Genomic DNA, 12,359 nt, shown 5'->3' with positions numbered 1-12,359 from the left:
TGCAGTGATTCATCATTTCCTCAAATTAAAATAAATTTAACAATTTTTTTTTTTTTTTGGCCAGGTGTCAAATGAAGTACAGTGTAATTCATAGAATCATAGAATGGTTTGGGTTGGAAGCGACCTTGAAGACTATCTTGTTCCCCCACCCCACCCCTCTCCACGCTGGGCAGGGACACCTCCCACCAGACCAGGTTGCTCCAAGCCCCCTCCAACCTGCCCTTGAACACCTCCAGGGATGGGGCAGCCACAGCTTCTCTGGGCAACCTGGGACAGGGGCTCACCACCCTCAGAATGAAAAATTTCTTCCAAATACCTGATCTAAATCTCCCCTCTTCCAGTTTGAAGCCATTCCCCCTCGTCCCATGGCTCCTCTCCCTGATCCAGAGTCCCTCCCCAGCTTTCCTGGAGCCCCTTTAGGGACTGGAAGGGGCTCCAAGGTCTCCCCAGAGCCTTCTCTTCTCCAGGCTGAACCCCCCCAGCTCTCTCAGCCTGTCCTCACCAGCAGAGGGGCTCCAGCCCTCCCAGCATCTCCGGGGCCTCCTCTGGCCCCGCTCCAACAGCTCCGTGTCCTTCTGCTGTTGGTGCCCCAGGGCTGGAGGCAGCACTGCAGGGGGGTCTCACAGAGCAGAGCAGAAGGGCAGAATCCCCCCCCTCACCCTGCTGCCCACGCTGCTGGGGATGCAGCCCAGGCTGCGGGGGGGTTCTGGGCTGCCAGCGCACATCGCCAGCTCGTGTTGAGCTTCTCATCCACCAGCACCCCCAAGTCCTTTTCCTCAGGGCTGCCCTCCATCCCTTCTCCACCCAACCTGGATTTGTGCCTGGGATTGCCCCCACTCACATGCAGGACCCTGCACTTGGCCTGGTTGAACTTCTTGAGATTCACACGGGCCCACCTCTCCAGCCTGTCCAGGTCCCTCTGGATGGCACATCCCTTCCCTCCAGCACCGACTGCGCCACACAGTTTAGCGTTGTTGGCAAACTTGCTGAAGGTGCACTCAATCCCACTGTCCATGTCACCAACAAAGATATTAAACAGCACCAGTCCCAGTACCGACCCCTGAGGAACACGACTCATCATAGGTCACCACTTGGACATTGCGCCATCGACCGCAACCCTTTCAGTGTGGCCATCCAGGCACCTCCTGATGCACCGAGCGGTCCATCCAGCAAATCCATCTCTCTCTCATTTAGAGACAAGGATATTGTGTGGGACACTGTCAAATGCCTTGCACAAGTCCAGGTAGATGACGTCGGTTGCTCTTCCCTTACCCACCAACGCTGTGACCCCGTCACAGAAGGCCACCAAATTTGTCAGGCACGATTTGCCCTTAGTGAAGCCACGTTGGCTGTCACCGATCACCTCCTGCTTTTCCATGCGCCTTAGCAGAGTTTCCAGGAGGATCTGAGACAGGCACCCAGTCAGACCCTTCTGTTCTTCTCTAATAACGGGGAATGTTTAAGAATCCACCACTATTTATGCTCTGTGTCCTGTGAGCTTTCTTTTTTCTCCTTTCAGTCCCATGAAATGAAAAATATATTGATTTGGATATAGTTCCTGAGGTCTACCACACCCTGCTAAGCAGTTCAGCTCCTGTAAAGAAGCCTCTCCTATGGAAGGTCTTCCTGTATGAGATAACTGTGCTTTACCAAGCTGCACTGCTGCATGTAAAATACGGGCTCTGTAGACTGTAAGAATTAAGAATTAATTTACCATACGGAATTCCTCTGCTTGTACGTAATGTTCAACCAGAAGTCCCAGGATGTCGCCATGGCGGATGGCATTGTCAAAATCTTGTTCAGCTAGGAGAAGTTCACACTGTCTGACTGCTTCTTTGGGATCTTCAGAGTAAACTCTAGTAAAAGAGCAAAACCAAACTGTGAACAACCTGGGAGAGAGCGTTCAGCTTGGGGGAAGATTATTTTTGTTTTACGGTTGTTACGTTTCACAATTGCCTTTTGGACAGAGCTACACCTGTCTCAGTCACTGCACTTGTATTTCAGGTTGCCTTTTTGTCTCTAATGTAAACAGCACTTTAAAAAAAAATAATAAAAACACATAATGTTTTCTCTGCTAGAAAAACGTAACAGCAGCTTTTCGAAGAGAGTCTGCAAATTATTTGTCAAACTGTAGGCACTAGTACAACTTTTCTTCTTATACGCTAGTTCTGCCATTGCCTCACATGCTCTGAATGCTGCAGCTCACCTCCGCGCGTGGACAAATCGTTTAATCAGGGTGATCTTGCTTTGCAAATGGGCGAGTTTGCTTTCCTGTTCCAGGGGGCTTCTCGTCTTTGCTTTTGAAAGGCACTTATATGCTTCTGTCAGCGCCCCTTGTGCCTTCTCATAGCTCTGATACTCATCAATTTCTACCTGCAAGAGGAGAAATGGGATGAAAGTCTTGCTCCAGAGCTAACAAACCAAACCCCTTGAGCGGGCAGGGAAGGGGGATGTACCTGAGCACACGCCTCGTAGAAACCCGCCAACAGGTCAAGGGCCCTTCCTTTGGTATAGAAGCTAATGATGTTCTTCATAATCTCGGGGTCCTTACGCCAATCCAGGGATTGTAGATAGTTGGCTGCCATGATATAAATCTCCCTTTGTCCGGAAACTCCGGCAAAGAAGACGATTTTCTCGGTATCTCCAGATTTCAGCAGTGCCTTCATCGCCTAGGAATGGGAAGCGGGGGTACGGGGGAAGAGGGGGAAAAAATATCATTGTGAATGCAAAAGCCCAAGCTATGCCAAGACGGCTAGGAAGCCTCCTCTGGATAGCCTACTGTATAAAGGCCGTTCCGAGATTTACTACTCAAAACACCCTTGTTTTGAGACATCTTAGAAAGGTAATCGGCTCAGCCTCTTCAGCTTTTTTTCTACCCATCCAGGCTGACCTGTAGCTTGTTCCCTGCTTGCGTGTATTTCTTGGTCGCCATGTGGTAATTGCCTTGTCTCATGCAGCAATCGGCAATTTGCTCCAACAGCTCCTTCCGGGACTCCTCAGAGAAGTCCTTGGAGCCCTTCGAGACGGTCATCTTCTCAGCCATCTCCTCTGTGATGGTCAGGTTCTGCTTCAGGCAAAGTTGCAGAGCTTCGTGGTACTAAAGGAAGTGAGAAAGCACCAAAAAGTGAGGTTTGCAAATGCGATTGTGGTACTTCATGTTGCTTGTGGTGTGACCTACAGAAATTAGCAACCCGAAGGCACAAACGCCAGCAGCTGGGGGTGCTTGGTCTAGAACACTGTTGTGTCGTTAAGCAGCCCAACATCACGTCCTGTTCCAGTACACGCTGTCTCATTTTGTTCACTAAGCTCGCGTTTGTTCTTCCATGAAGACCATTGTTTCTCACCTGTTTCCCCAGCGGATGCCAGGGTGGCACTGAAGATTCACCCGTTTTGTCTCTTTGAACACAATGTTCTCAGAGACGCGAGTCAAATAATTTATTAGGCATGATTGATTATATTCAGGTTTTTGGCATAAATACAAGCATTTAAAAGATTTTGCTAAACATGTTGCTACTCCCCGTATAGGAACAAATTATGAGTAGAATATACAATAGCTTTTAGTCTGGAAGAGGGCTGCCGTACCCTTGCAAAACATGGAAGAAAGTAAGACATAGGAGCTCGTTAAGGGGCAGTGGGTACAGGACTGTTCTGGTGAGCACAATAATGAGGGCAAGGGAGACATGCATAAAAGTTTAGGTACGAAATGAAGAGCCTTAATTACACTGGTGCTATGACGAGAGGGACAGCATCGGGGTTTTTTGACTGATGATGTTTTAATTTCCCCATCTCCAACTATGTTAGAGAGTAGGAGTTTTTCTTTTCCCAAGAGAGCAAAATCTGCAGATTTTAAGCCAGAAATAAGACAAAAAGTCAGGAATCCATTTTTAGAGTTGAGCCAGTGGGCTACCACCCCCGACTCGTTGGCATGAGCTGAAGCTTCAAACCTTACAGATGTCCCCACCTATCTGTTTACCAACAAAGATAACCGTATGTGCACGCACGTACGCACACGGCGTGCTCCTCTTTACCAGCACATGGAAGGCTCAGAGAAGCTGGAGTTCACCTTTTTGGCTGTCAGCAGCAACTCCATTGCCTTCTCATACTGAGCGTGTTCAATAAAAAAATCCGAACAGCGGGCTAGCAGGGCTGGGTCTGATTTCTCATCCAGGTCCTCAGCAATTAGCTGCAGGGCCCCAAACTGCTGCGTGGCAAAGGCTAGCTCCAGTGCTTTGGAGAAGTGTCCTGCCTGCAAAATTAAGAATGAATCTTTAAAGACTAGAATAAACACCGCAGAGTTTACCAGATACCCTAAAGTGGCTTAATTACCCACCCTGAAGAAATGACTAAGAAACAGTACATATAGTAAAAACTACAGGGTTTTTGTAGTAGAACATTAAATCCTCTGCTGTAGGAACTATTTCAGTTTAAAGCTTGGTATTTTTTTTACTAAAAAGACATTTACCTTGTGGTATAACATGACGGCTCTGTCCATTTGCTCCCCCTTTTCCTCATAATAGCAGGCTGCCTCTATCATGTCTTCAGGAGAGCTCAGAAGAGCCAGGTTCATCAGCTGATCATCGAGATTGTTCTCCTGTTCAGAAGCAAAGATTTGGCTCTAGGCGTGCAGCAAACAGATTTCATGCTTCTGCCTTCTGGCAAGGCTACGGCTTGGTACTGTCCCCTGGCAGCCCATCGACCCCCTGTTGTGTAAAACCTATACTCAACCCAAGTACCTTTGAGCTGCAACGATGATAATTCGTTTCAGGCAGTTTTCTCTTGAGCTATACAAGAAAATAACGTCCTGTACATCCAAGGCTTTAATGATGCAGGCAGAAACCAGGAGCACCTTCCCAGTGGGCTGTACATGAGCAAGCAGCGTCTTGCACGAGAGAATGGGCACAAATAACTTGTACCACTGGCGTTCTGTATGCTGCCAAAGGATAGAATCCTACTTTGCTTTTTGGACAGAAATGTACCTCTTTGCATACCTTACACAAGCGGATGGCGTTGTTAAATGCCCGGGCCCTGGTGTAGAAATGAACAGCCTGCTTGATTTCATCCTGACTCTCATACTGGCGCGCCAAGTGATACGATGCTGCCCAATTCCCCGTTTCATTTGCTATTTCAGCAGCCTGAGAAGGAAATCATACAGCTTTACTTTGTGCCCATACCCATCCCAGGAATGAGAAGTCTCTGGAAGCGGATGGGAGCGGGCTGCCTTACCTTCTGAATGTTGCCCTGAAAGCAGTATATACGGACAAGGGAAAAATAATCCTGAGCCAGCGCATAGTATTTCAGCGCAGATTCCATATCTGATTGGCTCTCCAGATACTGTGCCCACCACTTCCACAGGCTCCTGGAAAAGCAACAATATTAATTACTGTAACAAAATTGCCAGAGACTGCATTTTTCACTCCTAGAGATACTGAACTCAAAACTCGATATATTTTTTTAGAATGCAGGCAAGGCTTTAACCCCAGCTGACAGATGACATTAAAAGGCCTGCACTGTAAGGGAGGTCAGCCTAGATATCTACTGTGGCAGTTTTTGAGCGAGACGTAGCATTGTTCTGAAAAGCTGTAGGAGGATCGTAAGGGCTCGAGCAGGGGCTGAACTTGTGGCTGAGAGAAGTCACATTCCTCCTTCCCGGCTCTCTTCCCAAGCTGTATTTCAGACCTGAAAGTCCCACCAGGGAGAAAGAACAAGCGTAGCACTGACTTGTCTTTCGTCTTGTTGACGTAGTTCTCCAGGGCTTGTAAGTCTTCAGAGAGCATTCGAGGTACCTCGAACCTATGCGTGTCTGACTTCTCGTAGCTGTAGAGAAAACAGACCGTGTTAGATGTGAAATGACTACCTTCATGTTAGCTCACTTCCTGTGTAAAAAAAAAAAATAAATCCATTTCATGTTGGTCGACAGCTGCAGAGTGACAACACTGGTAACACTGCTTCGGTTGTATTATTAGGTTCCCTGTGAGACCACTTGCAGTCTGCCAGCACCATGAAAAATAAAAAGTTCAATGGTTCAGCAAGGCACCTGAAATCAGGGAGGCAATGTGATCAACCGGAAAGTAAATACTTTAAAAGCGTCAGTGATGGCCCAAAGAAATATCCCAGAAAGCTCCCCAAACATCAAGCACATCCCCGGGCAAGTGGCCGAAAAGGTGGCGAGAGCCCTGGGCTGCTCATCCTGCCCAGTCCTTCTGCCATCCACTGCAACCTCGGCCTCTTCTCCACCACCGGGAGATCGCTGCACTTAGGCCACCAGCCACCGTTAGAGTCTCTCCTCACCTCCCTGCCCACCATGATCATCTAATGGGTCAGTCTGATCACATCAGAGCTCTACTTTGACTCTGAACAGAAGTGATCTATTATTATCATCATCATCATCATCATCATCATCATGAGGCTTCCTATGGCAAAACTCATGTTAAGCCAAGATTTCAAACAAAAAATACAACACACAAAAATCACCTCCCCTGGCTTCTTTAGGGACTCGTCACTCACAGGAGAGGACCAAGTGCCAGAAGCACCCAAGTCAGACTAAATTCTGCCACAGCAGTTGTGCCTGGGACTCTCAGGAGAAGTAAACAAGTGGTTTTGTCATGGAAAAGGAAGGAAAAGAGGGCAGTGGTCTTCCAGAGACAAGTACGGGATTGGATACTCGTGGGGTTCAACTACTGGCCCCGACAAGACACTCAACATTCCTGACGCTAAGCTTTATTAGCCTGGGAGGGTGCTGGGAAGTTTATTGTAACAATGCTTTCACTCCATGAGATAGAAAGCACCAGAAACAGGAAAAGACTTTAATTAATTATTAGTAGTCATCCCCAGACATCCTCCTAGCCTGTCCCCAGTCTTCACAGGAGAACAAGGCTCCCAGTTCCCTGGGTACTGCAGGCTGGTGCTTACTGGGTGAGCGCAAGGCTGTGCTCTCCGGTTGCCTCCAGGTGCTTCGCGTAGTTGTAGTACGTGGTGCGTAGGTGAACCCGATCGTGAGCTTCAGCTGTTTCGATGGCTTTCTGCCACTGGTTTGAGGCTTGATAGAACTTGTTCAGGAGGTTGTAGCGTTTGCAAGCCTTGTACAGCCGCTCCGCGTCCTCCTGGAAGGAGAGCACACAAACACCTCGTTAGCTCCAACCGGCGTTTCGTGGGTGTCCTTACTGCACTTCAGAGTAGTTTATTAGCGCAGGTCATTGTAATGCAATTAAAGTAACAATTCAGGCAGGGGGTTTAACCAACTAAATATACGTAGCCTGGAATAGCACATTACTGGGAAACAGGATGTTTATGTGAAAATAAGAAAAGCACTCAGATCCTGGCATTTACTGTACAGTATCAACTCGGGGGTGACATGAGCAAGCCATCAACAATTAAACGCTGTCATCAGGAGCGTAAACCATTTCAGAAAGGGGAGACAGGCTCATGTGGGGCTACCATTGACTGCCACGCCGCCTACCCAGAGGAGATGGTCCAGGAGAAGGTCCCAGGCACAAGGGGTTTTGGCAAGAAGGCGTTATGTGCCAGGGGACTCCCTGCAACCTCCGAGCAGGTCTCAGAGGTAGCGACGCTGCCCATGGATAAATGCCATCCATTCCTGGGAATAAAGGCTATTAATTTAAGACAGAATTAGAAAAGGAGGATTTTGCCGATGCTGACGCAAGGGCGAGCAAATTTGGAACAACTATTTTTGCGCATTGAGAGGTACTCGCGTGGAAGGAGCATTTTCCTGCTCCACCCAACTGCTGTCCAGCTGAACACTATATTTAGTAAATTGAGATTATCTGTCCAAGACAGAAAAATAGTTTCTGTCTCTTATTGTTTCAAATGCAAAAAAGCACAGAAAGTAGAGATGCAAGAGGCCTGCACTATGATTCTGTATGAGCTGAAAAAAAAGCAACAGGACTGCATTCTTTTGGCTACGTTTCCCCTCCACCTCTCCAAATAGACCTAAATATCCCAAAGAAGGAATATTGACACTTTCCAGCCTCATAGCTTTCTCTGCCAGGAAGCTTTTCCAAACATTTAGTTTGAATTTTCCTTTTCTTCTTCAACTCAGAATAATTACTCTATCTCTGTAGCATTTATGCTCTTCAAATAGTTGTAGATTGCTAAACACCTTTTTAAGCCAACTTCTAATTATTTGGCCATCTTAAAGATTCCCTTGCCTGTGAAATCTTTTCAAGAGCTTAACAATTTGTCCTGATTTTCTCTGAACTTCTTCCAGTTCATCAGTGTTTTTTTCTGGTAATGAGCTACTTAAGGGTGGAAGTCAATGTTCCAGCTGTAGCTGCAACAAATACATAGACAGAAATTATCAAATCAAAGCCCCGGGATGTGGCGTCTCCTCAAAGGCAGCCCCAAAAAGATTTTTGCTGTCAGAGCACCTTGCCATTTTTTCTCTAATTCCTGATTTCCTATGAACTGCGGCGTATTGCACCAATTCTGCTTTCCCAGTTTTCCCCTCTTACAGCTCATATGCCTGGATCTTTTATGGTTCCCACTCTAAAAATCTCTGCTTTTCTTACAGATCATTGATGAAGACACTAAATAAAGGCAAACCGAGTGGAATACATCCTCCTATCCTTCATCTAAATCAACAGCGCTCCGGTCAGTTTTCAATCCATGCGATAACGCTGATCTCAAACCTGGTTTAGACCTCCCTTCTATTGGTGATCAAGGGGAGAGGGGTCAGCCTGCAATGGAGACACATGAGAAAGACAAGCTCCATTTCGGTGTGTATTTGCTGCCTGGTTGGGCTCCAGATACAGATCCAAGGGCCAGTCGCCCCATGCGCCAGACTACGGGGAGAAGAGCGTGACCTGGGAGTTACGGCTCTTACGGCAGGAGAAGCCGGGATGGAAATGTGGGCGAGCAGAGGAGAGCAGGCATCCCTGGGACAGCACAACGGCAGCTCTCCAACCCCGCAGGAAACATCAATTTTGCCTAAACTGCTTAAATGCCTTAAGCCAGCCCTCACTCTCGGCCAGAACACAGCCTTAGCCTTTCACTCTACAAACAAGCATGTCAAAATGGAACTTGCGTTTCCCATGTTGGACCTTAAAATACGTTTGTTGAAACATTTTAGCTGGAATACTTTAAAGCACATCCGTTTTTTTAACCCAGTCAAACCTAGAATGATTAAGCTGTGAAAAATTACGCCCCAAGAAAACAGGTTATCTGTTTAACGTTTCACGCACAGACCATCCTTAAAAGATGTTTCCTTCGTTCAGCAGTTTCCTCCACTCAGCAATTTTTCAAAGGGGAGTAAAACTCCCACATAAATTCTGTACAACAGTTAAGAAAACAGACAAATTAATTTGCCCTTAGGCAGCTATGGCTCCTGGTTCTCTTATTTCCAGCCATCAGATTCTGCCACGCTCATTCTCATCTGCTCTCTGAGGAAGAAGAAGGGGGCTCAGGGGACTGCCAAGCCTCCCCCGCTCGGTGTCACGCAGGAATCGCGCAGCACGGGGCTGCGCAATGCTGAAGGAGATGCCCATTTCCCCAGGACAACCTCAGCTTCAGGAAAATAACTGTCAGAACTAGTCTTCGTCACTTCTTGGAAACCGGGCAATGGGTTTTACTCCCCTTCAAGGTTTTTGCATCATTTAAAAAAAAAAAAAAAAAAAGATCAGTTTCTCATTTTTCCCCCTAGTTAAGCGAGTGGAAGTTTTTAAGGCCAGGCTGGACGGGGCTCTGAACAACCTGATCTAGCGGGAGATGTCCCTGCCCATGGCAGGCGGGTTGGAACTAAATGATCTTTAAGGTCCCTTCCAACCCTAACGATTCTATGATTCCCGGGTGCGCAGGGTCGGCGGGGCTTACCAGCATGCCCAGCTGAATGGCCAGCATGGCCACTCTGGCCTCCTGCTCCGGTTCTTGTTCAGCCTCCCTCAGCGCCCTGGCTCCTCTCGCGTGACCCATTTTTCCAAGGCAAATTTTGGCAACATCGAGCCTCTGAGTCTTCACGCACATGCGAGCCATGTTCTCCCAGACAGCCTCGCTGCGAGAAACGGGAAAAAAAGGAGAGGCGTTACAGTGTCACCTTTAAGGCTTGGGTGCTGAGCAGGGGAGATGCAAGGGAAGAGGAGTGTGACAGGACAAACCACCAGTACGTCGGATACTTGCTGGATATAAGAGAGCGACTCCAGTTGCTGTGTAAAGATTGAAGAGGAACAGAAATAGGCCTCAGACATAACGGTTAGTTCTGGAGCTGAACGCCCACAGCCTCAAGGAAATATCCCAGGTTTTGTTGTACACCAACGTGTAAGCAAAGGCAGTTACGTTTCCCCGTATATAAACATTTAACACACACCCAACACTGTGGTTCTCGCTGTAGCTGCAATGTACAGACATTCACAACACCCCCACATCGACGTTCAGAATTCAAAAGAAAAATGATGAGAAAAGTTTTATATATAAATAAATCTTACACTGGAAACGTCCTGCTACCATCCTGAAGAGTTCAACCAGGGACCAGCTGTTAGGAGCCCAGTGGTTGCACTCAACAACGGGGACCAATGCGTAGGAAACAACTGACCAAACTATCATGGTTTAATTTAAAATTTGCATTAAAAATGGCGCACAGGAAAGCTTTGCGATGCTCAAAATGAGAACTCCTCTGGGCTAAGAGCTTACGTTTAACTTTGCAAAACCCTCCGCCACGAGGGAGGCAGGGCCTGGCCGAGCACCGCGCTCCCCAACGGCAGGTCCCAGCAGGCAGCAGCGCTCAGCACGACCGTAACACAGTTGACCATTATATGGGGTGACAAGCAAAGATTTGTGGAGATCCTATTTACATTTGAGGCTCTCCAGAATAAAACGCAATATATTCGACTAACAGAAACCACAAGCATTCAGAAGGGTTGAAGTTCAACCAGGCCAAGTGCAGGGTCCTGCATGTGAGTGGGGGCAATCCCAGACACAAATCCAGATTGGGCAGAGAATGGCTTGAGAGCAGCCCTGAGGGGAAGGGCTTGGGGGTGCTGGTGGATGAGAAGCTCAACATTCACCGGCAACGTGAGCCAACAGCCCAGAACCCCCCAGCAGCCTGAGCTGCATCCCCAGCAGCGTGGGCAGCAGGGCGAGGGGGGGGATTCTGCCCCTCTGCTCCGCTCTGTGAGACCCCCCTGCAGTGCTGCCTCCAGCTCTGGGGCACCAACAGCAGAAGGACACGGAGCTGTTGGAGCGGGGCCAGAGGAGGCCCCAGAGATGCTGGGAGGGCTGGAGCCCCTCTGCTGTGAGGACAGGCTGAGAGAGCTGGGGGGGTTCAGCCTGGAGAAGAGAAGGCTCCAGGGAGACCTTGGAGCCCCTTCCAGTCCCTAAAGGGGCTCCAGGAAAGCTGGTGAGGGACTCTGGATCAGGGAGGGGAGCCATGGGATGAGGGGGAATGGTTTTACACTGGAAGAGGGGAGATTGAGATGAGATCTGAGGAAGAAATTCTTTGCTGTGAGGGTGGTGAGCCCCTGTCCCAGGTTGCCCAGAGAAGCTGTGGCTGCCCCATCCCTGGAGGTGTCCAAGGGCAGGTTGGAGGGGGCTTGGAGCAACCTGGTGTGGTGGGAGGTGTCCCTGCCCAGGGCAGGGGGTGGCACTGGGTGCTCTTTAAGGTCCCTTCCAACCCAAACCATTCTATGATGCCATAAAACACATTTTTTTTTCATGTGTGAACCTCAGCAGAGGTATGGTCCGTACAGTTCTCAGCCGTCACCACAGCACAAAATAAGTACCTAGATGATAAAAGCAGAAAAAAAAAAGAGTTTGAATGACACTTCAGGTTCTGCATCTGCAAGCAAATCCCCTTCCAGTTTTCCTATGATTAAAATGTTTTTGTCTTCCCAGTTGCTGTGGGAAAGCCCTGCACAAACAGGGGAAAGTGACTAACCGGGAAGAGACACGACGTGCTGTTGAACACACACAATAAAGAAAGGCAGAGAAAAAATGCTTTTCCTAATTAACCTTACAATTAGATCATCTTTTATTTGCAACTACAACTGGTATAAATTTTTCAGGCAATCAACATAAATATGCGACATAAACTTCATGAAGGCCAAACGGCGCAGAGAAAATAAAATAGGATCAGAAGTGATAAACCAGGGGCAAATTTCAGATAGTGCAGAAGTTTTCCTTGTTTCGAAAAGCAAAAACGCATGTCTGAATATTTTACCAAACTCCTTACCTCTGCATGTCCACGCGGTTCAAACGCAGCCTGCTCTCGTGCTCTGCTCCCACACTTCCCAGTCCCCCCCGACCGGGGAGCCAAAAGGGCCACTGACACAGGGCGAGCACAGCCGGTGCTGCAGTGAAAGGCCGTAACACAAACCTCAGCACCAGCCCCTCCGTGCATCGCTGCTCAACAGAGA

General features: G+C 48.2%; 2 protein-coding genes across 5 annotated transcripts in view; one reads left to right on the top strand and one right to left on the bottom strand.

Annotated features, from left to right (window-relative positions):
• TELO2 (telomere maintenance 2) overlaps positions 1-9,874 on the top strand; it is a 29,723-nt gene extending 19,849 nt beyond the window's left edge. The window contains exon 20 of the mRNA XM_054212275.1: positions 8,528-9,874. Within this exon, the coding sequence (XP_054068250.1) occupies positions 8,528-8,535 (8 nt within the window). The 3' untranslated portion in view covers positions 8,536-9,874. The remainder of the gene's footprint in view (positions 1-8,527) is intronic.
• Positions 1-12,359, bottom strand: part of IFT140 (intraflagellar transport 140) — a 90,936-nt gene that overhangs the window by 587 nt on the left and 77,990 nt on the right. For all 4 annotated transcript variants that reach the window (XM_054212266.1, XM_054212265.1, XM_054212268.1 and 1 more), the window contains 11 exons: positions 9,826-10,003; positions 6,910-7,100; positions 5,719-5,814; positions 5,224-5,356; positions 4,989-5,132; positions 4,463-4,591; positions 4,064-4,246; positions 2,891-3,097; positions 2,457-2,669; positions 2,207-2,373; positions 1,715-1,856 (listed from right to left, as the gene is read on the bottom strand). In XM_054212266.1, coding sequence (XP_054068241.1) covers positions 1,715-1,856; positions 2,207-2,373; positions 2,457-2,669; positions 2,891-3,097; positions 4,064-4,246; positions 4,463-4,591; positions 4,989-5,132; positions 5,224-5,356; positions 5,719-5,814; positions 6,910-7,100; positions 9,826-10,003 — 1,783 coding nt within the window. The remainder of the gene's footprint in view (positions 1-1,714; positions 1,857-2,206; positions 2,374-2,456; positions 2,670-2,890; positions 3,098-4,063; positions 4,247-4,462; positions 4,592-4,988; positions 5,133-5,223; positions 5,357-5,718; positions 5,815-6,909; positions 7,101-9,825; positions 10,004-12,359) is intronic.

The sequence above is a fragment of the Rissa tridactyla genome, chromosome 8, assembly GCF_028500815.1.
Source record: "Rissa tridactyla isolate bRisTri1 chromosome 8, bRisTri1.patW.cur.20221130, whole genome shotgun sequence".
NCBI lineage: Eukaryota > Metazoa > Chordata > Aves > Charadriiformes > Laridae > Rissa > Rissa tridactyla.
This window is presented reverse-complemented; position numbering and strand designations above follow the sequence as displayed.